This window comes from Zeugodacus cucurbitae, chromosome 6 (genome assembly GCF_028554725.1).
Source record: "Zeugodacus cucurbitae isolate PBARC_wt_2022May chromosome 6, idZeuCucr1.2, whole genome shotgun sequence".
In the NCBI taxonomy this organism is placed as follows: domain Eukaryota; kingdom Metazoa; phylum Arthropoda; class Insecta; order Diptera; family Tephritidae; genus Zeugodacus; species Zeugodacus cucurbitae.
In genome coordinates, this window is record NC_071671.1 from 42,447,267 (window position 1) to 42,472,669 (window position 25,403).

Genomic DNA, 25,403 nt, shown 5'->3' on the forward strand with positions numbered 1-25,403 from the left:
GAGCAAAACGTGGTGATGTTACGTTGATATATTGTAAAAAAGAGTTTAGTAATAACAGTATTTTATATTTAAAATAGTTGTAAGTAGAATGTAGTCTAAAAAATAAGTATACAGCTTAATTATTTGATTACTGATTAATTTTATTAGTTTCAAAAAAGAATTTAGTAGCAGCATTTACTTCTTTCTTTGATGCAATTGTGAATGTTGCCGAAAGTGGAAGTGTGGAATTTATCAGCTGTTGATTTTGTAAATGTAATCATCTTAAGTTCATCCAATTTTAAACGTAATTTATTTTGCTTCGTGTTTATAAAATAAAACATTTTCTACGTTTTGTATACCCATAATGTAATAATGCGAACCGGTCGCAAACAAAAACAAAGAAGAATTAAGCGTAGGGGCACAAAACATAATAATACAAACGTTAGTGCGTCCGTTGTCACAGCTAGCGATGCTAATGGTTCTATTTTGACAAAGCAGAAGGTTAAACGAAAAAAGGGAAAAGCGCGCAAAAAGTTCCAGCGTTTGTCTACAAAAGAAAAATTAGCAGCGCGAAAAATACTGGCCAAAAAATTGCGAAACCGACAACCAGAGTCAAAAGAAGTTAGCTGGCCAAGCGGCAAAATAAAAGATATTGCAATGGTAAGTGGTACACTTTAATCACTCATATGTTTAAAGTTGTTATTGTTATTTTGTATAACATAACGTCTTTTCGTTATTGTACATTATAATTATTCATATTGACACTACCAGCGCGTGCGTAGTTAAAATAGTCAAAAAAGTTCCCTTTGTGTCCTTGAGGGGATTTGGGGATTGGATAGAATTGCCAACTGATATTTAAATTGCAATTTTGTCTATATTTCAGTTTTTATTATATACATTTATTTGTATTTGGTAATTTTTGCCAAAGCAAAGAATTTTGAAATGTATATGTACATATAAAAACCCAATCACTTGTTTTTTACGATTTATTTTAAAAATCTTTGTTACACATATACATATTATAACGGTTAAACATCCCCCTGCTGTGCGAAAATAGCCACCCTTACAATCAACCTGTAAAAACCTACAAGTATGAATTGTCAAAAAGTAAGACTGAAAAAATCGTTTACTCAGGTTGAATCATCCTCATTAACAACAGGGAAATTTGTCCTCCGCGTAAATACATTTCGACCGTATTAGTGTTAAAATAAACTTGTCTAAATTTAATTCGTTAATAGTAAAAGTGTGTTAACGCATATAAAAATAAATGGAAGAATTGTGGCATAAAATGTGCAATCACTTTGCTGTCCCTGAAGATGTGGCCAAAAGTTGGTACACACGTATATATCAGCGACTCAACGAAAGCCATTCCAAACGTTACTATCATAATTGGAATGAAATGATGCAGCAAAAACGCGAACATCTGCAGCACTGTAAGCCTGCTTTGGTATTGGCAGCATTTTTCCAATACTACTCATATGATGGCACACAGCCTTGTGCGAAAGAAAATTGTGCAGCATTTGAGGAATTTTGTTCCGACGCCGCGGTGGATGATGTAAGTATGCAGCTAATCTATTTATACAATGTGACAGTTATTTTATGTACTTTTAGCAAGAGTCCAAGAACTTAATATTGAAGCTTTTGGGCGACAAATCGGCAGAGAACGAACTAGAAAACACGTTTGAAGACGACGCAAACTTACTGCAGGACTTAGATTTGGCAATATTAGCGTAGATATAATGATATTCATTATTTAATGCAAATCAATTATAAAATACTTTTCTTTCGCATTTGTAGTGCCAGTAGTGAAGACTATAAACGTTACTGCCAACTACTGCGTATGGAATATGAGCATATGAGCGATGAGGATTACAAAAATATGCGTTTGAAGGTATTTGAAATATTGTCAATGCAATTATAAATGTTTACTAATTTGTATTTTTAGGTACTGCAAACATTACTAAGCATACCAAACATTTTTTCAACTGCGGACTTTCAAACACGTTATGAAGCATCTGCGCGTGCTAATATGAAAGCTGAAATCAGTACACTTAAAGTATAATCTCATACAAAATTTTCGAACTCGTCGTGTTTTAATTTCGGAAAAAATCGATTTTTGTTCTTGTGGCTAAAAAGTAATGAATTTCAGCATTAAGAAAGTTCTATTTATTTGTAATTTAGAAAGTCAAGTAATGTCTACGTGTTCGTTTAAACACTTTCTTATATATTAAACTCAGTGTAGTGTTTGAGAACTATGTATAGCTAAAATCTAAAAAATTTCGAAGATGCAACTCAATCAAATGAAAGTTAACTTGAGAATTTCAAAAAATCCTTACATACATATATACATTTAAAATCTATTTGTAGCTAGTAATTAGTTTGCGTACGCGGACGTGGTAATTTCATAAGTGTATTGTTATGAAGTTGTTAAATAAATAAACGCAGTTAAATCTCAATGGTGTCAAATCGCAAAACGTTTAGTAGAAATTCTGAACCCACCTAGTATGTGTAATCCGGCTTAATATTCAACAATACCGCTGCACCGCAAATGCACAAACAATTCATATATTTACATATAATTCTGATGTTGCCTATATTCTCTGTATTTATTGTATGTAAAGTAATGAAAATAAATTAGTAAAACGGAAAGGTGTTTTATTCAATAAATAGCTTGTGCTTTGGAGAGAATAACACAAAGAACTTAAAGTATATGAGTGAAGGTAAAAGTGCTGGAGGTGTGAAGAATGTCTTCTCTACACATTTTTCTTAACTCATAACTGTAAGACTTGTATTATGCTGTCAAAGAACACGCAGATAATCACGGAACTACTTCGAGGGAGCCCAGCAGGTAAATATATGAAACAACAAACTAAGTAGTAACTCTTGAAATTGGTATAATATATTCTAATTGATATTTAGAAGCTTTTTTATTCACATTTTATCTAATCGCAATCTTGATCTTTGTTCTCTTGCAACAAAAGTGAGTGTTCGGATATCTCATTGAAATGAAACAGCCTCTTTAACCATTATACCAGTCTTTTATACGAATCGCCACTAGTTTTGACGAGACGAACAAGTTTTTTTTTATTATTAAATCACACACCTTAGTTTGTTGTTTCTACCGGTAAGTATAAATTATTATTGAATCTTTCACATACCAATATTCCTCGGTGCACAATTTGGCAATTAAGTGTTTTTATTTATTGTTATATTTTTTAAATTTTTTATCAATAAGACCAAAGCGGACGAGACACCCACAACTAGCAGCAATCGCAAAAGCGGTGGATTTAAGAAAATCCGGGATAATACGGTAAATATAAACATCACCGAATGTGCTGCTAATGTACTCAACATTGTTTCAAATACACAGAAACGCCGTTTGCAACTGCGAAAAAAGCGACTGGGTCGAAGCGCCGCAAATGGAGATGCCACGAGTTCCAGCCAAAGAGTTTCCAAGAGACTTTTGCGTGCCATAAGACGGCGTCAATTACAAAATGCAAATAAATCCAAATTACAGCGTAGTTTGCGTAGTAAATTGAATTTGGCAGGAAAAATCACAGCGCCATCGTCCAACTTAAACAATTTAACACTAGAAGATGGTGAAATAATCTCGGATGACGAGGTGAATAATGTGAAAGTAACCACGCATACAACTGCGGACAATGATGATGACTGCATATGGGTTGAGCCGCAGATTGAGCAAATCATCATTGATGATGATGTACCCGAAACGTATCGCAACAAAACCAAAAATAACAATACCTCCGGCTATGTTTCCATAATACAGCGCATAAATGGGCGGATGGGTACAGAAGCCACCACAAGCAAGTTGGTCACTTCAACGCCATGTGGCCGGGCAACAGCAACACGAAATTCTACACAAAGTAAAGCAGAAGATTTCAGTGATTTAACCAGCATGTTTTATGAAGATGTCTCTAGAATTAATACGCTCGACACTATTACCTCGGAAGACACTTTCTCGAATTATTCAGTGCTACCAGGTGCGGCGAGGAATCAAAAATCGACTGCGAAAAACCGTAGAAGAAACAAAAGCAAAAATCAAACGGTTACCTCGAAAGATGTCATCGTACTGGATGACACCTTAAATGATTCCACGCTAAAACCCTCGGCAAATGCAGTAAATAGCAAAAATAATGACGAGGAAATGGACGATTCCGTAATATTCATCAGCGAAACAACACGAAAAGCGGATAGAGCTGCGCAAGCATTAGATTTTGTGCCGCTCAGTAGTAATGATGTGCCGAATGTGAGTCGACTACATAACAAATTAATATTTTATGAAATTTAAGAAATTTAAGCCATTTTCTAGTGATTATTTTGTATGTTTTTTATTTTTAATTTTGCATTTTAATATCTCTGTGAACCTATTAAATCTTGCAGCCCATTGTCGTGCCTGTGAGCCCGCCTCGTACGCCGAGAAGAGCGGCTGTGAACAGTGGTCTCTTTACAACCAGCGAGAAAAAATCATTACTGGCGTACAATAACAACACATACAATCCAAATGCTGGCGATCCAAAAGCGTCGCAGCAACAAAGCACTAAACGCTTAATACTCATCGATGGCTGTAATGTTGCATTTAAGTAAGTAAATTCAATAAAATTAATTTTATTAGACAGAAAAAGATCCCAAATAACAGAAGTGTTATATACAAGTTGAGACTTTGGGTGGGGAAAAAAATGAGTTCGTGAAAGCTTCGTGGTTCATTTCACAACAACGCTCAGCCTAACAGTATGCTAAAATTATATTCGTCATTTTTTTAACAATTTTTTTAACTAATTAAAAAATATAATTCAAATTATTTTAACTTTTATTTAATATATTTTGGGTCTTACTATTTTAGCATTAATTAAAAGTCAACGTTAATTAAGATAGTTTTATTAACAGTTTTATTGTACCAATATTTGTGTTCTCCCTTGCAGTCATGCCCTTAACAGAGAGTTTTCGGTCAAGGGTTTAAAAATTTGTATTGATTACTTTGAAAAAATGGGTCATGAAGTCAAAGCTGTTGTACCACAATTTCGTATGCATAAATGCACCGATTCCGCCGCTATGTTCCAGTTACACAGTAAGGGCAAAATTGTGATGACACCTTGTAAAAATTTACCCGGGAAATTCACCATTAGTTATGATGATCGGTAAGTACGAAAACAGCACCGGATAAATGAAATAGCTAATTTCTCCATTTGCAGTTTTGTCTTGCAGCTGGCTGCTGAAATGGATGCAGCGATTGTTTCCAATGATAACTACCGTGATCTCATAAATGAAAATGCCGCATTCAAAAAACTAATCGAGAATCGCGTTATCGGCTTTACCTGGTGCAATGATCTATTTATGGTGGCCAAAGATCCGTATGGCAAGTGGGGACCATCATTGCAAACAATTCTGAATAGAACGTAAACCAAATACTTTTAAGTTTAGCATTTTGATACTACAGTTATAGAAGTCTTACGCACTTATTTAGATAGCTATACACTTTTTCAAACGCGGCTGAGCCCGCTTGTTGTATATTAAACGCTTCCGTTTTTATATTTTCATGTCCTACCTTTTCGCTTGTATTGAGACAAAAAAAAACTAAAAACAAAAGAAAAAAAAATATTGAGCACAAGCTTTGATTTGAATACTTCATTTATTATATTTTTTATTTATTATTTAAAATTCATTTTATAAATAAAAATGAAACAGAAGAAACATTACTTATTTGCTTTCATAGACAATAAACGTAAAGAACGCCGCCTTTCCACATGCTTGCTGCTGCTACTGCTACTTTTTAGCGACTCGCTTGAACTGGCCTTCTGCTGTGGCGTGGGCTTTGTGACATCAATTTGCTCTTTTTTTGTCTTCACTAGTTCACTTTGCTCCTTTGTCGGTTTGACTAGTTCCTTCGAATGATTATCGACTAATTCGACCACTTCGATATATGGTTCTATAAGTATGCAATCTTCCTCGTTTTTACGTTGTTGTCTTTTATTGCCTTTTCGGCGTGTTATTTTCTTGTTAACTTTTAAACGCTTAGCGGTCTTTGATTTTGGCATATTATATTGACCAAGTGTTAATTTACCGTAATTGATATATATATATGTGTGTATGTATGTCGTCGATTTTTTTAAATACTGTTTCGCATAAAATGCACAGAAAAAAAATTAAGTTTTTTTGACAAAAGAAAAATGTAAGCAGTAACGCATAGCATATGTTTATTATATATTTTTTGTTAAAGTGTACAGTATATAGTATTGGGTGTATGTGCAGGAACTGCTTGTTTTGAATCGCTGTTTTAACAAATCTTAAGTCAATAAACTGGCACCAGTGCTCCCATAGTACATTTGTATATAATTTTGTATCACTACAGCGGTGGCTTTGTTGTTTCGTTGGTTGTGTTGAACACAACACTGCCTGTGGCTGTTACATCCTCTGTTGTGTTGGGCCGCAAGTCTGTACGGCTCTGACCAACATCGGAGATACACGTTTCGATTGTCGTTGTGGAAGCAGACATGGCCATAGCACCAGCTACGGCACCCTCCTCCATCTGACGCAACTGTTGCTTTGCATCGATGTAATTTGCCATTGCGGTCTCGTATGTTGGTGGATTGTCGCATCTGGGCGCTACGTTGTCGGTACAATTACCGTTGGCCGGCGGCGTGCATGCATTGCCACTACCTTGAGCACGTAGACGGGCTGTGACGATAAAAAAAGCAAAGAGATTTTGCATTAGAACGCGGTAAATGTATACATATTTAACTGTTTGATTTAGCAAACATTAAATGAAGTGATAAAAATGACAACTTAAATATAAAAGTGGGTAGAATTTTCGTTGATTGTACAAATTGAACGAGCTGAGATCAAGGAGAGTGAAAAATCATTAAAAATTCAGCAAATACAGTTGAACTTCCATAACTCGAACTGCTCTAAGGCGAAGTTCTCCATAATTCGAACTATTGAATTGGCAATAGAAGTCAAAATTCATACAAATTACCTTCTGTAACTCGGAAGTCTCTCTAACTCGCAGTTTTTCTGTGGATTATGGTAATTCGAGTTAGAGAAATTCCACTGTAATTTTGAATTAAACTTCTTTTAGCTGTATTGCTTGAAATTGACTTAATATATTCGCTTACCGAGGAGCTTTAAGCCTATCACGGGAAGGGTTTTTTGTTTTGTTGCCTACATTTCGGCGTAAAGATAAAATGGTTTGATAACCAACAAGCCACACACATCTCATGCACTTTGGCTTTGGTGAATGTACTCGCTAATGATCATCTGTATTGAATACACAGTGATGCTAGTTCATGGAAATGTGTTTGTTTTTGTTTAACCCAAATAACCCAGCGCATTAAAATTCATGCGCTTCAATACCTGTTGAACCCCCAGACTGAAGTACACTTTTACAAATAAGAAAAACAAAAAAAAAAAAAACAAATCTGACGAGCGCAAAGGAATTCAAACAAATACATGGAAGTGTTTGAGTGAAACCAGAAACAAATGAAAACAAATAAGCAAACGCGTGTATGAGCATACGTAGACTCGCAATAGCGCAACCAAAGCGCACACAGTTGTGCGGCGTCCAACTTCTCAGCGAGAGCCAAACGCATAAGCATTGCGTTAAGCAGTCATTTAGTTATTTAGTCGGGTATTGTTGCTCACGGTAAGCGCATGTGTTGTATGGCTGTGATAAGGTCAAAGTCGCTGCTGTTGTCGTCATCTCGTTGCTCTACTGCCATCGTCGTCATCAATATACGGAATGAATTAAACCCCGTGTCAAAAGTCATATTAACGTTGGAGTTGTAACATTTCGTGGCGTGTACAATTATTTATTCAACGGCGCTTAACTTCCACGGTCGTTTGTGTTGTGTTGCAATTGTTCGATTCTAACGATTTCACAAAAATAGTGGCGAGACTGCATAATACAATGTAAGTGAAATTCGCACTGCTGCCACCAAACGTGTGTGTGTGTAGTTTGTGTAATAGAAAATGCAATTGAAATGGTTTACTGTTTATGTAACCACGTCACACTGCCTCGCAAATGCTGCTGCTATTTCCACTGCCACTGGCATTAGCATAACATAGTTATTGAACATTCAGTGATATTGCTGCTGGCTGCCCTGGCATTGTAGTTTGGCATTGGCGGAGTGAAAGTCACGAAAAACAAACAATCGGCGCTGAGACAACGTGCACCGTTCTCTATAGCGACTCTTCGCGTTCCTCTAGAGCGCCGCGCGGTGTGTCTCAATTTTTATTTTCCTTCTTGCTGCTATGCGCGATCAGCTGTTTGGCACGGCGCCTAATACATATTAATTGAAATTCATATACGCGTGTAACGCATATCTGCGATTGTGTGAATGGCGATTTTTATGTTTCTCCAATTCTCCGTTTTTACTGTGCAGTTTCTTATCAGACTTCGCTGATAACACATAGAAAATGCCCAAAGTAATAATTATGATTGATTAAATGGACATTAAATCATAAGATTTTCATATTTGCGCATTTCGTTTGAAAAAAAAAGTTTATTAATAAATAAAGTGATGTAAGTTACACGCGCAGTGAAGCGTTCAAAGCAATAATTTAAGCAAACAAAAAAAATAATTTCATAATCGAAACTTGAACTTGCTATTTCGATGGAAGCAATTTTGGATTTCATTTCTTTATAATATAATTATTTAAAGAGACTTGAATAAAAACGATTGCGAGAGAGAGAACAGACAAAGACGAGTATTACTCAGAGCATATGAATAATTAATTACTGAAAACGTAGTAATTCAAAAATTGTAACGGTTTTAAGACTATTAAAAATTCCGGTGGATTAGTGTGAATAAAACTGATTAATTAGATAGTTGTAATAAGTATATAGCATACAGGATTAAATATAACAATTTTTAAACCTTTTTTCAAGATTTAAGATTTGTCAAATAATATCTTAGGTTATAAATAAAACTCTAATAAATGAGTTTTTCATCTGAGACCTTTAGTTCATGACTTTGATTCACCATTGGGCACTAATCAATATATGAAACGATCTCAGATGTTTTTTATTACAATATATTATATAGAGCTACCTTATTAACCAAAAATATGGAGAGATTTCTTTTATATATATAAAGATTTGGGTTTCGGGTTCTGTAAAATTTAAAAACACTTAAAGAATTTAAATTATTTTTAGAAGCAGATGCCAAGTTTAATTTCCAATATGCAAATACCGTGATCTCCGTTTAAGTGACAATATTTTGCGGCATCTTTGTTTTTTCTCTAAATTTACATTTGAAATTCCCCGCATAAGTGCCTTTTCCGCTTAAATGCCTACAATATTTAGGCCACAAATACAAAATTGTTTGTAATTTTCCTCTTTTAAGTGCCTTTTAATATTTATATCATTGAATGCATTTTTGATAAAATTGTCAATATTTTGTTTTCATATTTATTGTTATTAATTATTATTAAGTATTTGAGAAAAATCTTGGTAAGTACCTCGTGGCACTTAAGCGGAATTAATTTAGGTGCCATTTCCGCTTAAGTATCTCAAAAGTCTTGCATGTTAAGAAGGGACACTTAAGCGGGGATTACTGTAGTCAATCCGACATCGTCTCAGATTAGGCTTCAAATTTCATATTATTAAACCCAGAACATTGGATGAGTTTATAAAATTGGGATTTAAGTTTTTTTAACCACCAATTGCAAGTACTACAAATTTTCACATTTGGTAGATCTCACCAATAGTTTCACTTATTAGCCTTAAGAAAATCTGCATTATTATCTCTGCAATTTATATGCATAATAAATAAATGAAGGGAAAGAGAGTGAGAGAATGTATGAGATTAGATTTTCAGTTTTTATAACATTTAATTTTGATTTACTGGAACGGAATGACGATTACAGTCTTTCGTCAGCTGCTGTTCTATAATAATTATTCACAGCCATATTATGAGGTGTATCATTATAATATCATTAAAAAGTACCAACGTAAAGAGTTTTCGAATACTTAACCTCTAAGTAAATTTACAAATAGCTCATCCACTACAAGGAAAAAGTTATTTTTAGCTTATCTCTAATATGCATGTGTCATATCCTTGTCACAATAACTTAGTAAACAACAATTTTCACCTGACAGCATAACACTCCTTTGTGTGCCCACGCACCAATTCAACCCAACCCCAAATTTGATGAACACATCAGATTAATTACTTATATTCTATGTATTTACAGCCTCAATATTTAACTTCCCTTAAAACACTGCACAACTGTTGCGCTGTCAAATCCGAGTAAACAACAGCAAGTGACGAGCGTGCCATAAATGTTCCGACGTGTCCTTTCGTACAGCATCATTGGCGCCGGCGTCGTCAGCACCGGTCTCAGCCTACACACCAACGACTACGATGTCAATTCACTGGGTATTGTGCGTCTCGGCCGTTCGGCAATCACCGTTTTCGATGTGGCGCTCACATACAAACGTGAACTCTACTATCGTGAGTGGGACAAGAGTTCGCCCGAATACAAAGCGGAAAAGAGTCGTGTACATAAAATAGCCGCAGAAAAGCTGCTCGAACTCATTTGCGTCAATAAGGGTGTCTACATAAAGACCGGCCAACATATTGGCGCACTGGAGTACTTGTTACCCAAAGAATTCGTGCAAACTATGAAAGTGCTACACTCGAATGCGCCACAAAATCCCGTCGAAGATCTCTATAAGGTCATACGTCAGGATTTGAAACGTAACCCTGAAGACATTTTTGCGACATTCGAGTCCACCCCGCTTGGTACCGCCTCGTTGGCGCAGGTTCACAAAGCTACATTAAAAACGGGCGAAGTGGTAGCGGTCAAAGTACAGCATCCTTATGTAAAGGGTAACTCTCGGGTCGACATGAAAACAATGGAGGTTTTAGTAAAAATTATGGCGCTCGTTTTTCCCGACTTCAAAATTCAGTGGTTGATTGATGAGTCAAAAAAGAATCTTCCTATCGAACTGGATTTTCTAAATGAGGGTAAAAATGCTGAAAAAGTTGCCAAACAATTCCAAAAATACTCTTGGCTACGCGTACCGCAAATATATTGGGAACTTAGCTCACCGCGTATATTAGTCATGGAGTATCTGGAAGGCGGACAAGTCAACGATCTCGATTATATTAAAAAGCACAAAATAGATCCATTCACTGTGTCCAATAAAATCGGTCAACTTTATTCGGAAATGATTTTCACAACGGGTTTCGTGCACAGTGATCCACATCCAGGCAATATACTGGTGCATAAGAGTCCGAAGGGACAAGTAGAAATCGTATTGTTAGATCATGGGCTCTATGCCAACCTAACGGATAAATTTCGTTATGAATACTCCAAATTATGGCTCAGCATACTGAATGTGGATCGTAAGGCCATGCGTGAGCATAGTCAGAACTTGGGCATCAAAGGTGATTTGTATGGACTGTTCGCGTGTATGGTAACGGGGCGTCCTTGGGAAACACTTGTCCAGGGCATCAACAAAGTCAAATACTCCAAAGAAGAGGTGGGTTACTGGTTTAGTCTACTTGCTTTATATACTTAATTCTTTTGATTTCGCAGAAAGCCACCCTACAAAACAATACCTCACTTGTATTACCGCACATCTCCGATGTGCTGGAGCAGGTCGATCGTCAGATGCTGCTCATACTGAAGACCAACGATCTGATACGCGGCATTGAGGCTACGCTGCGCACACAAAATCGCATGACCGCCTTCTGGGTAATGTCCAAATGTTGTGTGCATTCGACTTTCAACGAGCAAAAGTCCCTGAACACAGCGCGCTGGACCGCACTCCGGTTGGCGGTGCGTGAGAAATGGGAGATACTCAAATTAAACATTTACTATGTGTATTTGGGGTTCGTCAATTTCGGTTTCTTGGCGGCGTTGAAACAAATTTTATAGAGTTACGAGTAATTGTGGCATAGAAAATGTGAAAATAAGCTTTTTTCAAGCTTTGAAGTAATTACTTTTAAAGTTTATATATCAGTTAGTTGTGGTCGTATGCGTGTACAAATGTATGTATGGTGTTAATTTATTTTTTTAACTTAAAAATAGCCATTTTTCAATGTGAAACTTTTTTTGCAACTAGATAACAGGTTAACTGCAGCGTACAAAACAATTTAAGTTAATACATAAGCGAACATCCAGTGAGTAATCGATTAAATTATAACAACAATAAAATATATGGATTTCTATATTGCTATATAAGTGAGTAAAGTATTTGTTGTGGAATTAATTTAACCGTACATTCTTTTTTTAATCTCCTAGAACATGATCTAGCCTATAAGCATAGCATATAAGTTTGATATATAGGGTCATATTTACAATAACACGATTTTAATCCATTAAAATTACCTGATCCCTTTGCCTTTAGTAACTTGTATTAACTTAGTTCAAATTGTGAAACATAACATAAATCTAAACTGAGGTTATGATGGAGAAACTTTTTATTATGACGTGATGTGTGTTTTGACGAAGCCAGGACCAAATATCGCATGTCATTAAACAAACAGTCAGCGCATTCCCTTCTTGGTTCCCACGTAATTGTTGGCAGTCTAAACTTTGGAATTGTAGATAAATTCATCTCTCTTGGAACCAGTATTAATAGCAATAACAATGCCAGACTGAGGTCCAACGCAGAATCCGTCTTGCCGACATGTGTTACTTTGAACTGAGCAGGCAACTGTAAGGTAAAGTCCTCTCTCGGAGAACAAAAACTAAACTCTACAAGTCGCTTATCATTCCCGTCCTGCTTTATGGTGCAGAAGGGTGAACGATGTCAACATCCGCTAAGACAGCATTAGAAGTTTTCGAAAGAACTGTTTTTCGAAAGATTTATGGGTCTTTGAATATTGGCATCGCTGAATACCGCAGGCGATGAGTTGTTTGTACTATTCGACGGCATTGACAAAGTTTAGCAAATAAAAAGATAGCGGATGCGCTGGTTGGTCATATTGTCCGAATTGACGAAAGCACTCCAGCTTTGAATGTGTTCGATGCAGTACCCGCCAAGTAAGAGGAACACCTCCACTCCATTGAAGTGGACAGGACTCAAGTTGGACTTCCCAAAATACACTCATAGCATCCGACTTTGTAATCCATACACACTTGACATCATTCATAGCTAGCCAGACAACAATTTCTCAAATTCTATTACTACCAATGATGTACTGGAGTTCGAGCGACCTACTATTGCAAACTGAACCGCAGGACTCTATCCTCTTTTAGTGTCCCTTTCAAACCCGCTCATCATATTTTCAGAAAAATCGGTCCCTGAAGTTTCCGTTTGTTATCTTCAAAGAAAGCATCTAAATCCACCTCAAAGCCTCTTTCATAAATCGAAATAGTCTAGGGTCTTTTACTTTCAACCAACTTATCATCACAACTACACTTAGTATATTTAAATTATGGTATCTTGATACACTGATGACTCATCTCAAAACACCGACAATTTGTGATTGGCACTAACTTGAAGTATATGAATATGTTAGTAAAAGCTGTTATGGGGATTATTGTATTTTCAGTCATGTAGACTGAAGTCCAGCAATAGGTGGTATTATTTAAAGGATTTAAATAATTCCTGACACATCGACGAATTGATTTCAAAGTAACTGCGTGGTTGATGTCGGGTTGTCAAAGCTATTTGTGTTTTAAAAGGTTTGTATGTATATATTATCGTTTTCACGTTGATATTTCGAAAGTAAGTCAAAAATAAGTAAAAATGCATAAATGTCCATATAAGATCCGAGTATCGGAAATGTACAGTTACCTCTTTGCTTTTGTTCCGCTAGACGTTTGTGACGTATATAGCTACCCTTCTTGGTGTAACGGTATGCAATGGTAAGAAAAGTAAATTAGAATTTCGTATTAGCACAGATTAACTCTCGGTCAACACTATATTTATGTATGTACAATTGTATATACATATGTATTTATGTGTGATTGATTACGTACATAGCCCACTCCAAAGCAAATTAAAAGCAGCATAATAACATAGAAGTAATAGATCTCATCCCAGTACCAAAAATCATCGTATGTAACAATGGTCGGAGCTGTTGGATATTGAATTGTCGGATATTGTATTGGACAGCATGGTATTGGAATTGAGTTATTAAAACCGTGTGTAGAGTTGTTATTGTAAAATGGTGTAGTTCGATTATTAAACGGATCGAGGGTTGTGCTCACGGTGACATTCTGCGAATGTGTGGCGATTGTCGTCGCCACGGTTGTACCGACCGTTGTAATGTTTGCCGACATTACCGACTCTTCGAAAGGATACCAAGCGTTATGGTGCAAAGTTAATGTTCAACTAACGTTTGAGTTTATCCGAAAATGTCACATAAGTTTTGATTTTTCACTTGCCACTTATACTGGGCTTTCAATATATTTGTACGGATGTGTGTACGAGTCTCTTGTGTATGAGTGCAAACGGTAATTCATGCCGTTTGCGATAAATTTCGGAAAATGTTTGCAAATTTTATCTAAGGTATAGGATTTTCTACGATGAAATAATGACAAATCACTTGATAAGATACCGTTACACATATGTTTACATGAATTTTTAGGCGATTTGATATTTATTTCATTTCATAGTAGTCGATATTTATTTTTAAAAGATTATTTTCTACTGATTGTACAACAGTGCAATGAAGTTTTTGTTGTGGTGTATTAGTACAATACAATCAAAGTAATTTTAAGTACAAATGAGCTAAAAAGACAGTACAATATATAAGTTTGTATATATCATACACATAATATATTAGAATTTCTGAGAAATTTTTATTATATACAAGCTTTTACGACAGATGTTTTTTTTTCAATAAATATTTTTTTTCGAATACCTAACTTTGACACTTCATAGCATCAGCATAGCAGCAGTAATATATATATTTTAGATCTATCAGTAACTATATCCTGTAATTAATAATCAATTAATATAAATTAATTTTTCGAATTTCGAAACCAAATATTTAGATTTTGGAGGCTTACTTCGAAAATGGGAGAATACAATTTTTTTATTTATGACTCAATCTCCCGTAATAATTAGTTTGGTTCAATACCCAAGAAAGACTGCCTACCTCGCAACATTGCAAACGACCACAACACGTGCGGGATGGGATAGATACCGAGAGCTGAAGAGGGAAGCGAGACGCATTTGCAGACAAAAAAAGAAAGAGGCCGAAATGCGTGAGTACGAAGAGCTTGAGAAGCTGGCAGACAGAGGGAATGCTCGAAAATTTTATGAAAAAATGAAGCGACTTAACGAAGGTTTCAAGACCGGAGCATCCTCATGTAGAGACCAAGGTGGTAATCTGGTAACCGATGTCCAGGGCATACTGGGATTATGGAGGGAACACTTCTCCGACCTGCTGAATGGCAGTGAGAGTACAACACCAGGAGATGGCGAACCCGATCCCCCAATCGATGACGATGGAACAGATGTTCCATTACCCGACCATGAAGAAATTCGAATAGCAATTACCCGCTTGAAGAACAACAAAGCAGCGGGGGCCGATAGATTACCGGCAGAACTATTCAAATACGGCGGCGAAGAACTGATAAGGTGCATGCATCAGCTTCTTTGCAGAATATGGTCGGAAGAAAGCATGCCTGACGATTGGAATCTCAGTGTGCTCTGCCCAATCCATAAAAAGGGAGATCCCACAATCTGCGCCAATTACCGTGGGATCAGCCTCCTAAATATCGCATACAAGGTTCTATCGAGCGTATTGTGTGAAAGACTAAAGCCCACCGTCAACAAACTGATTGGACCTTATCAGTGTGGCTTTAGACCTGGAAAATCGACAACTGACCAGATATTCACCATGCGCCAAATCTTGGAAAAGACCCGAGAAAAGAGGATCGACACACACCACCTTTTTGTCGATTTTAAAGCTGCTTTCGACAGCACGAAAAGGAGTTGCCTTTACGCCGCGATGTCTGAATTTGGTATCCCCGCAAAACTAATACGGCTGTGTAAATTGACGTTGAGCAACACCAAAAGCTCCGTCATGATTGGGAAGGACCTCTCCGAGCCGTTCGATACCAAACGAGGTTTCAGACAAGGTGACTCACTATCGTGCGACTTCTTTAACCTGATGCTGGAAAAAATTATAAGAGCTGCAGAGCTAAACCGAGAAGGTACAATCTTCTACAAGAGTGTACAGCTCCTGGCGTACGCCGATGATATTGATATCATCGGAAGCAACAACCGCGCCGTTTGTTCTGCTTTTTCCCGCATGGATAAGGAGGCGAAGCGAATGGGTCTGGAGGTGAATGAGGACAAGACGAAATATCTCCTGTCATCAAACAAACAGTCGGCGCATTCGCGTCTTGGCTCCCACGTCACTGTTGACAGTCATAACTTCGAGGTCGTAGATAATTTCGTATACCTGGGAACCAGCATCAACAACACGAACAATGTCAGCCTCGAAATCCAGCGCAGAATAACTCTTGCCAACAGGTGCTACTTTGGACTGAGTAGGCAATTGAACAGTAAAGTCCTCTCTCGACGAACCAAAATCAAGCTCTACAAGTCTCTTATCATTCCCGTCCTGCTTTACGGTGCAGAAGCTTGGACGATGTCAACATCAGATGAGACGACACTAGGAGTTTTCGAGAGGAAAATTTTGCGCAAGATTTATGGTCCTCAGAACATTGGCAACGGCGAATACCGCAGACGATGGAACGATGAGCTGTACGAGTTATACGACGACATTGACATAGTTCAGCGAATAAAAAGACAGCGGCTACGCTGGCTAGGTCATGTTGTCCGAATGGACGAAAACACTCCAGCCCTGAAAGTGTTCGATGCAGTACCCGCCGGAGGAAGCCGAGGAAGGGGAAGGCCTCCACTCCGTTGGAGGGACCAGGTGGAGAGCGACCTGGTAACACTTGGGATCTCCAACTGGCGCCGAACTGCGAAGGAGAGAGACAGGTGGCGCACTATCGTCGATTCGGCTATAACCGGCTAAACGGTTGCAACGCCAATCACATACATACAATACCCAGTAAAAAAGTCGATTTTGTCGTATAGTGTCGATACTCTTCAAATGTAACTAGTCGAACTGAACTCGCTAGTTCTTGCTGTAGTCCAATTTCTTAAGATTTCTATTTGCTCAACACCTGAAGAACCACATAGGAAATGAATCATAAAGATAAAATATTTTATATTATAATAAAGGTCTATCTACGATTTCTCAAGCTAGGATAGTAAGGCTTTTGAGTAAGTCAGAAAGTATGACGAGACCACGATAGACGATTACCATTCCAATCATCTCTTCGTATGCCTACTAAAACCAACTCATCTCAGGGCCCTTTTCCTACGATCCAAACACATTTAAACAGCCTGTTTCTACATGGGATGGGCTATATATGTTCTATTTGGTAATTTGCTAAACATTCAAAAAAATTTATTCTTGCGGTTCATAAATAATAATAACGCCACGTCCAGCGTAGATACGACGAATGCGATGCAGGCGGTGCGTTAAATGCGGACACATCAGAAATTCAAACATATGTAAGTGTGACGTCCAATGTAAGCACGATATTGCGATAATGCGTGTATTTCGACGTCGCCGGATCGCACTTAATATTTGAAAATTCGTTTGATTTTGCCCGCAGTATTTCACACAGAGTAATCATTTTAATGTAGCCTCCAGCATCAACGCATAATCGCGTTGTAATTGGACGCTTTTTGTATTGCACGCACGATATTGTGGGTCCGCACACATCGGTAAATCGTGCTCGTGTCTACGCTGGATATGACCTAGATATGATGTAATAATTGAGAAATTGTAGCGGCTTGAAGTATATTTTGTTTGGAACTTTAAAGTATCTGAAAAGTCATTGTTTTTTAAGTTCTCTCGGAACAATCAGAGACTTTTTTGGAGTAATATGAACTGTGATATGATTCTTCTTATAGTCTATAACATAGACGATCCGATATGCGAAATCGATAGAACTTTGATATTAATAAATTCGAATATACTTCAAGGATCTAGCTCAATAGGAACGCTGTCGCCCTAAGGAACGATAGATAAACTATGAGATAATGAAGAAGTCTATTAAGAACAGGTCGATCAAATATATTAGCAGTAGTTACAACCATGACCGGCTTTAGGACAGGGCGAGCGGGGCTGCCCTCCAACAGAAGAGGACTCGGACATAAATGGATTGGCGCTGTATGAAGTCAATAAAATATGTCAAGGAATATGTTACAGAGATCTTTTTGATTATTTGGGTTTCTCTCAGAATTTTGTTGACTTTTTTTTTCAAAATAGAAGCTTATTAAGACGTTCCTGAGATCTAATCAGAATTTCGATTTTGATGTAGATACATATATGCCTCTTTGTTCACAGAAGAGTATTCAGTACAGAAAGTACACTAATTGTTCTAAAACAGCTACTCCAGAGAAATGTGCATCGCAAAACTCTTATCTCTTTCGTATCCTCTAGCAAACTCCAATCGAAAATGAAATATTTATAAACTTTATGTGTTCAATAGATGCCGCTGTAAGGTTAATGAAATCTAACTTTTAGTTTATGAAAACTTACATCTAAAAACATTGAAGAATTTAACTAATCTACATATTTACCTGGCTGCAATCGTCTATAAGCTCTTCGGCGCGCTTTAATTACCATCTTCAATAAAGTCGAGAGATTTTTTCCATTAATAACACAATCAAACGGAACAGTAATTAACTATTTTAGTACAATACCTTTCCGAAGAGAATACATAATCCCACCAGAAGAACAAAGAGCACCACCAGATAATGATAAAGCCCAAACCAATTACAACAATGGAAATCGGATTGTGATTGAGGTGTTGTCGTATTGTTCAATAGATCATTTGTCGGTGTGGTGCTTTCGAATTCATTCGACATTGTGACGTCGGTAAATTCGAACATTAACAAAAATATTTACGAATATTATATATGCAGATAAATATCTAAATTATTTTTGAAACTGGATTCGCTTGATTCACAAGTCTTTAACCGTTTCTGGAGGTTCCTAATTATTCGCCAACCGTTCGTTGTACACAAATTTCACAACTGTTATTTATTGCACGAAGACACTACACGACCAACAGTGTGACAGTGTGTAGGAAATTGACTTCAAATTAAATTCAATAAGGCCGTGAGTCAGCTTTTGGATAAAAATTAAGCTCCTTCTTATATTGTTTTTGTTGTGTGATTTGTTTATCATTAAAATTTAAGGCAATTTTGCATAGAAGTACGAAGGAAGATAAGATACCTAATATGTTTTCAATAGTGTCTATTTACGGATACGTATGTATATGTAGGTAAATTCGAATGTTTAGATAATGTTCGACATGCGCGAGCAACTGGCGATGTAAAATAGTAGTAAGAGAGGACTGAGAGATAGTATACCTCGAAATCGACAGAAATACTCATTACCTTAAAAATAACTGCGGAAAGTTGGAAATCTTTTTGGTACTGGTGAAACAGAACCTAGCCTGCGTTTTTATTCGCTGAATTATGTATATGTCGACGTATAACTCATACAGCTCATCGTTCCATCGCCTGTGGTATTCTTCATTGCCAATGTCCAAAGGACCATAAATCCTCCTATCTCTCGAAAATTCTTAACGTTGTTAGTGTTCATTCATCCACAAAATAAAGCAGGACGGGAGTAATGAGGGACTTGTACAGTTCAGTTTCAGTTCGTTGAGAGAGGACTTTACTTTTCAGTTGTCTACCCAGCCCAAAGTAACACCTGTTGGCAAGACTAATGGTGGTGTTAATGCTGGTTACAAGATAGGCGAAATTATCCACAACTTCAAAGTTATGACTATCAACCGTGACGTGGGAGCCAAGACGCGAATGCGCCGACTGTTTGTTTGATGACAGTAGATATATCATATTGTCCTAGTTCACTACCAAACCCATACGCTTCGCTTCCTTATCCTTACAATTTCTCTATTTTGCTCTGCAGCTCGAGATTCCAGCTATAGATTGAAGAAGTCACACGATAGTGATGTACGAAACAACGATGTTTTTTTAATCTAATCAATTCTTTAACTATTGAACTAGCTCAAAGGCATACATCTCAATTTATAAGCGAGCAAATTTTGTAGACATGTAAAGATTGGGATGTTAATGAAACTAAAATATTAGCGTCTGTTACTGATAATGCTACCAATATGATAAAAGCAGCAACCTTTTCCTATGAAAAAAGATGCCACATTCTGTGTTTTGCGCACACGTTAAATTTAGGAAATCACCATTAGGATTCCAAGAATTTGAAACCGTTTTATCAAAGATCAAACACAGTATTGTTTTGTACCTCCATTAATAATAAGGTTTATGCTATTGCAGGTGCCGAAGGGATGGACTTGGCTCTTCTGATAGTTCCGATAAATCAAATCAAAACTCCTTTAGTATTTGGACTGATCATAATGCGTTAAACCAAATAAATTGGAAGATAAACGGAAATCATTTGTTAGATATGTTGGAGATCAGTCCATAGGGGCACACCTCAAGAAGTCGTGCTATCCCCACTTCTATGGATCTTAACAATGAACAGTTGAACAATGAACAATGTTGTGGCCTACGCAGATGATGTGGCGGTTTCAATTAGGGGAAACACACCTTCTATGCGGATGTAAAGCTCTGCATAGGAAAAGAATCGCAAATCGGTTTTATCGATGATGTGGGCGAAGTTGCTCATGTCAAATTGTGTGAACTTTTTCACTTTACCTAGACCACAGGGTGTTTCAAAGATGACTCGATAGTGTGAGGGATCTCTGTCCCAGTGGTATCACAATGGGCCTTTGTTCTGTGGAAATTCTCTGTGTTTAATCGTAAATACAAAGAATAAATTTAGTAAAGTCAATTATATAACGATTTAACCGAGTCTGCAATATATTTTGCCTTCCATAGAATAGGTCTGATTGGAGGATTAATCCACTGAAAGTTGGAGTTTAACCTCCTCGGAATTTTGAACCGGTAATCGGTGTCACAATAAGTTCTTTATGTATTCTGGAATTTTCTCCTCCAGCTAGAGTATATAACAACCTAGAATAATAAAAAATAAGGACTAATAGCTTTGGAACGGGGGAACCGACAACACTTTAAGGTGATGAGATTTAGTCGATGAACTGACCGACAATTTTATATGTGAAAAGAAGTAAATTACCCTTAGGAACATCTCGATTAATAGGAGAACTTAAAAGTCTTAAATTCTCACCAAAATATTGAAATATCATTTTTCCTTGCAGATACACGGTCGCATCAACCAGTTAAACTCTTTGACCTGAAGACGTCGAGTATGCTTAGACTCACTTCACAGATATTCGTCTAGCGCTCGTTAAAACAACACAAATCTTTTCAAAAGTACACATAAACAAACTCCTAGTGTGAATGACCTCTCGCATGAAATTCAACCACAACCAGCATTATTTGCTTAATATCAATGGACTGTTTGAAATACCATATCATGACGAAATGTCAAGCAGAATCTCAGCCGACGGCGTTCACCTTTTCAAACCAAGTTAAACAGTTCTCCAACCCGTTTATGTTCTACTTCATAAATGATGATGTGCGTAAACAAATGAGAGATTTCCTTTAATATTTTTAAATAAAAATAGACACATACCTTCATACTGCAGTTGCCGCAATAAAATTATATTTCGAATTGATAAGGACAGTATCTGCAAACAAAAAAAATTCTTATAAATGGTTAAAGAATTGAACAAGTCATATCAGCGAGTACAGATGTTATATATACGTACATATGTAAGTAGGCTGATTTTAATTATTATTCATTATATGCATATCACAGTGGTATTTCGATATGTGCGCAGTCGTATTCATTAAAGCGAACATAACCTTTATCTATATAGCCTGTCATCTTAAAATGCTTTGATATCTTCATTTTCAATTGATATTCGTTTAAAATGTAGAGCTGATAATATGTTCCATTTATTTCCAAATATTAACCACGTTGACTTAATAATATTAAAGACGAATCTTGACAAAGGCAACAATACAAGTTTTTCGTCAGATAGCACTGCATCAAAAGCCTTTGTCCTATAATAAAAGTTTTTAGTCCTTAGTGTGAAACTTTGAGGCCTTCAAAATAGATGTTTGTTCTCATCTTGACCTCCTCATTTTAGTACAATTGTTTTCGTGTTTTTAGATAACCCTTTTTTTAATTTAGGAAAAGATATAGTCACTGCCTGTAAAGTCTAAGGACTACGGTGCCTGGTAAAGCCTTTCTCTATAATACTATCGGAAGGATAACCCTTAATTCTGATTTTTTTACAAAGGATTAGCTTATATTGGATTTTATATAGGTCTACAACTTTGCTTCCGCCGTTTTTTTGGTAAATTTAAGTTTTTTTTTATAAAAACGGTTACAAATGTCGATGAGCCTCAGCCGCACTTTTCTTGGAATTAAAAAAGAAAAGAACTCGGCTCAAAAAGTGACGTTTTCAGTTGAGAATAAATTTGAGATGCAAAAAGATCTCTACAAATATTTTGTTGGGTTAATGTTGACACATTATATATATAAAAAAAGATCGATTTAATCGACCAGTGCTTGACCCTAGAGACATCTATTGGAAAACGGCGGAAGCAAAGTTGTAGACCAATACTAAGAAAACAGTTTAATTTTTTGTTTCAGATCAATGGTGCGTGAGTGAAAAATAAAGCAGTTTGAGACCTCGCGTCGAAGGCAGAAAACAAAAAATTATACTGAGCGACCATTTTGAAAAAAAAATACTTTTGTACTCTAGAAAGGTTAAATAAATTACATTTAAAAATATTAAAAAAATATATATATTTTTTTAGGCCTTTTCATGGGCTTTCCTACTTAAGGCAAAAATAAATGTTGATAACAATGCAGAACATATTTCCATATGTCTAGTGATTTGTAACTATGTATTTTCAAGAAAAACGAGTAGGGAAAGGCTAAGTTCGGGTGCAACCGAACATTTTGTAAATTCGCAATTTATTGCTATATTTTTATTAAGATCACACATAATTTGACCCACATATTCGGCATAAAGTAAATATAAAGGTTAATATAAAGGAAAACGATTCCCTCTGAATAAAATAGAGATATCTGAGAGATTTACCGATATTTTCGGTGAAAAATTACCATAAGGTACTGAGTTCTTCATATTCGATAACCGGGGCATTGAAAAGTTATAGTCCGATTTCGACAATTTGTTCACAAGTGATGCCACGGATAATATACAGTATTTGTGTAAAGTTTTATTTCGCTATCTTCATTGGTTCCTTATGTATACCGTATAAAGTGAAGGAATCAGAAGGACTTCAAAATTGAGTTATGTATATGGGAAGTTGTCGTGGTTGTGAACCGATTTCATCCATTTTCCACACGTGTCATCAGGGTGTCACGAAAATATTATATACCGAATTTCATTGAAATCTCTCGAGTAGTTCCAGAAATATGGTTTTTGACCCATAAGTGGGCGATGCCACGGCCATTTTCCATTAATTTTACTAAAGTTATCCGTTGCACGTCTCGTCGCCCTGATCATTTTGATATATATATGCCTATATCTAACTCGTTTAGTTTTATGACTTACAAACAACCGTTATGTGAACAATACTTTTGTTGCGAGAGTATAAATATTTCAGATTACGACAGTTTAGTCCCGCTACTTTTTTGGAGAACATTTGAGGGAAAATAAGGTTAGTTTATGACGTCATGAATGAAAGGTTTTGTTTACAATTTCTATGAAAGTCTAGGTTTATGTCATTGCATGGAGGAGTGCGAACTATAGCATTCTCGAAATTAATAAAAATCGAAAAGTAAAACAACTGTATATACTGTCAACATTTTCGACCAGTATTGGTTAATAGCGCGTTAAAATTTAAATAATTGTATGTATGTAGTGCATAGTACTTACCCGTATGATGAATAGTAAGAATACTATTATAACTAATGAGACAATACAAATATTGAGATCTTCCATGTTTATACAAATTATTTGCTAAATTGTGTATCTTTTTTTATTGTTATTGTTAGCTGTTGTTTACTATGAAGTAATTGTAAAAAAATAATATTTATTGTAATATCATTTAGCATACACTTCTTTAAAGTTACATATACATATATGCATATGTACAAAGTATGTGTATATATATAAATATACAATGTCAATGTATCATGGGGAAGTACATAGCAGATTATAAATACATTATGTTCACAATTTATCAATTTGCAATTATTTCTATCACTTTAAGAAGTGTGAAGACTTGCTCACTTTTTCACACTATTCTCACTGAAATTATCTTCATATACATATGTACATATATGTAAGTACACGTATAAACTAAAAGCTGCTTTATTGTTTTTGTGTCACTATCGGCGACTTGTATTTTTTGTTTATGTGCAGATCATAGATTGGCATGCGCTAAATTATTTCTGTTTATTAAGAAATTCATTTAAGATAATAATTTAAATATTATAATATTATTAATAAAAATATTGAGTTTTTTCAGTTTAATTTCACAAAATCGCGAGAATTAATAGGAACGTTTAAAATATTTTATTTCTTCACAACGCGGTATTCGTTCGAGTATCATTACTTTACTGCGGTTGCAACGCTAATGGGCTTATATATTTATGATTCAAGCTGAATTAAAAGAAAAGTTAAATCAAGTGCGATTTTTACTCATTTACATTAGGGTGCGAGCGCGGTCCCAAAGAAACATTTATAAAATTTCTAAAAATTGTCATAATAAAATCGGATACTTATGATCTTTGGTTTATTGTCTAATATATTAATAAAAAATGTAATTTGAATAAATGTGATTTTATATTAAGGGCATTATTGTTTGTGCAACATGTATTGGCAAAAACTGCTGGCAGGTCTACCCTACTGTACATATTTTACATACATTCTTATATGTATATGTGTGTTTGTGTATTAATTTAGCAATCGTGCTTATCGGCAGCTGAGTTATCTGCATTTCATTGTTGCATTTGCGTTTATTCAATATCGTTGTATGAATCTTCATAACTAGATCACTTGCGCATTGCTTTATGGTATGCATATGTATTGATAAGTAAGTAAGTAAGTATTTGAAGTTGTCTTCAATATCATAACAATTCTTCTAGTTGTAGTATACATTGTTAACGAGTAAAATGAAAATATTTTGCTTGGAATGTATAATCAATATTTATACAATATCAATACTATAGAATAGTTCAGTTCCCACAACAGTCTAGTTAACCGGAACTTCCGTTTAAAAACAGGCACCACGGCATGCTCAAAATGTTCAAAACTTTTTAGTTAATCTTTAATGTTAATATTTTTTTAAACTATTTTTGGTTAATGTATTTCATAATATAAGTATATGACTGTTAAATTATTTTTAAATTTTTATTGTTATTTCCGTATCGTTATTTTACATATGAAAATTATTA

The 25,403-nt window shown here is 35.9% G+C and overlaps 4 protein-coding genes across 7 annotated transcripts; 3 read left to right on the forward strand and 1 right to left on the reverse strand.

Annotated features, from left to right (window-relative positions):
* Positions 1-195: 195 nt before the first annotated feature.
* Positions 196-5,688, forward strand: LOC105216037 (NEDD4-binding protein 1). Its single transcript, XM_011190297.3, has 6 exons — positions 196-639; positions 3,215-3,289; positions 3,350-4,246; positions 4,381-4,580; positions 4,920-5,135; positions 5,190-5,688. The coding sequence occupies exons 1-6, from the start codon at positions 352-354 to the stop codon at positions 5,395-5,397; spliced, it is 1,884 nt and encodes a 627-aa protein (XP_011188599.1). The 5' UTR covers positions 196-351; the 3' UTR covers positions 5,398-5,688.
* Positions 667-3,075, forward strand: LOC105216036 (uncharacterized). Its single transcript, XM_011190296.3, has 4 exons — positions 667-1,534; positions 1,591-1,709; positions 1,777-1,870; positions 1,925-3,075. Exons 1-4 carry the CDS (start codon positions 1,247-1,249, stop codon positions 2,039-2,041), a joined length of 618 nt encoding a protein of 205 aa, XP_011188598.1. The 5' UTR covers positions 667-1,246; the 3' UTR covers positions 2,042-3,075.
* A 486-nt stretch (positions 5,689-6,174) lies between the features above and the next one.
* On the reverse strand, positions 6,175-19,057 carry LOC105216039 (uncharacterized). 2 transcript variants are annotated; one of them, XM_011190302.3, is made up of 3 exons: positions 18,698-19,057; positions 18,575-18,620; positions 6,175-6,672 (listed from the first exon to the last, which is right to left on the reverse strand). In XM_011190302.3, the coding sequence occupies exons 1-3, from the start codon at positions 18,884-18,886 to the stop codon at positions 6,341-6,343; spliced, it is 567 nt and encodes a 188-aa protein (XP_011188604.1). In that variant the 5' UTR covers positions 18,887-19,057; the 3' UTR covers positions 6,175-6,340. The 2 variants fall into 2 exon arrangements, with proteins under 2 accessions (XP_011188604.1, XP_011188603.1); XM_011190301.3 differs by lacking the exons at positions 18,575-18,620; positions 18,698-19,057 and adding exons at positions 13,748-13,793; positions 13,933-14,357.
* LOC105216038 (aarF domain-containing kinase 1) lies at positions 7,608-12,224 on the forward strand. Of its 3 annotated transcripts, none has more exons than XM_011190299.3 (3): positions 7,608-7,902; positions 10,189-11,482; positions 11,539-12,224. In XM_011190299.3, the coding sequence occupies exons 2-3, from the start codon at positions 10,277-10,279 to the stop codon at positions 11,878-11,880; spliced, it is 1,548 nt and encodes a 515-aa protein (XP_011188601.1). In that variant the 5' UTR covers positions 7,608-7,902; positions 10,189-10,276; the 3' UTR covers positions 11,881-12,224. The 3 variants fall into 3 exon arrangements, with proteins under 3 accessions (XP_011188601.1, XP_011188602.1, XP_054090606.1); XM_011190300.3 differs by lacking the exon at positions 7,608-7,902 and adding an exon at positions 7,944-8,515; XM_054234631.1 differs by lacking the exon at positions 7,608-7,902 and adding an exon at positions 7,944-8,418.
* Positions 19,058-25,403: the final 6,346 nt, after the last annotated feature.

Excerpts from the sequence above, each read along its gene's own strand:
- LOC105216037 (XM_011190297.3), top strand. The coding sequence starts at position 352 with ATGCGAACCGGTCGCAAACAAAAACAAAGAAGAATTAAGCGTAGGGGC. Across the intron at positions 4,247-4,380 it reads GTAGTAATGATGTGCCGAAT|CCCATTGTCGTGCCTGTGAG; the intron begins GTGAGTCGACTA and ends TAAATCTTGCAG. Across the intron at positions 5,136-5,189 it reads ACCATTAGTTATGATGATCG|TTTTGTCTTGCAGCTGGCTG; the intron begins GTAAGTACGAAA and ends CTCCATTTGCAG.
- LOC105216036 (XM_011190296.3), top strand. The coding sequence starts at position 1,247 with ATGGAAGAATTGTGGCATAAAATGTGCAATCACTTTGCTGTCCCTGAA. Across the intron at positions 1,710-1,776 it reads TTAGATTTGGCAATATTAGC|TGCCAGTAGTGAAGACTATA; the intron begins GTAGATATAATG and ends TCGCATTTGTAG. Across the intron at positions 1,871-1,924 it reads ACAAAAATATGCGTTTGAAG|GTACTGCAAACATTACTAAG; the intron begins GTATTTGAAATA and ends TTGTATTTTTAG.
- LOC105216038 (XM_011190299.3), top strand. The coding sequence starts at position 10,277 with ATGTTCCGACGTGTCCTTTCGTACAGCATCATTGGCGCCGGCGTCGTC. Across the intron at positions 11,483-11,538 it reads TCAAATACTCCAAAGAAGAG|AAAGCCACCCTACAAAACAA; the intron begins GTGGGTTACTGG and ends TTGATTTCGCAG.
- LOC105216039 (XM_011190301.3), bottom strand. The coding sequence starts at position 14,235 with ATGTCGGCAAACATTACAACGGTCGGTACAACCGTGGCGACGACAATC. Across the intron at positions 13,794-13,932 it reads TTTGCTTTGGAGTGGGCTAT|GGTAGCTATATACGTCACAA; the intron begins GTACGTAATCAA and ends TACACCAAGAAG. Across the intron at positions 6,673-13,747 it reads AGCGGAACAAAAGCAAAGAG|CCCGTCTACGTGCTCAAGGT; the intron begins GTAACTGTACAT and ends TTATCGTCACAG.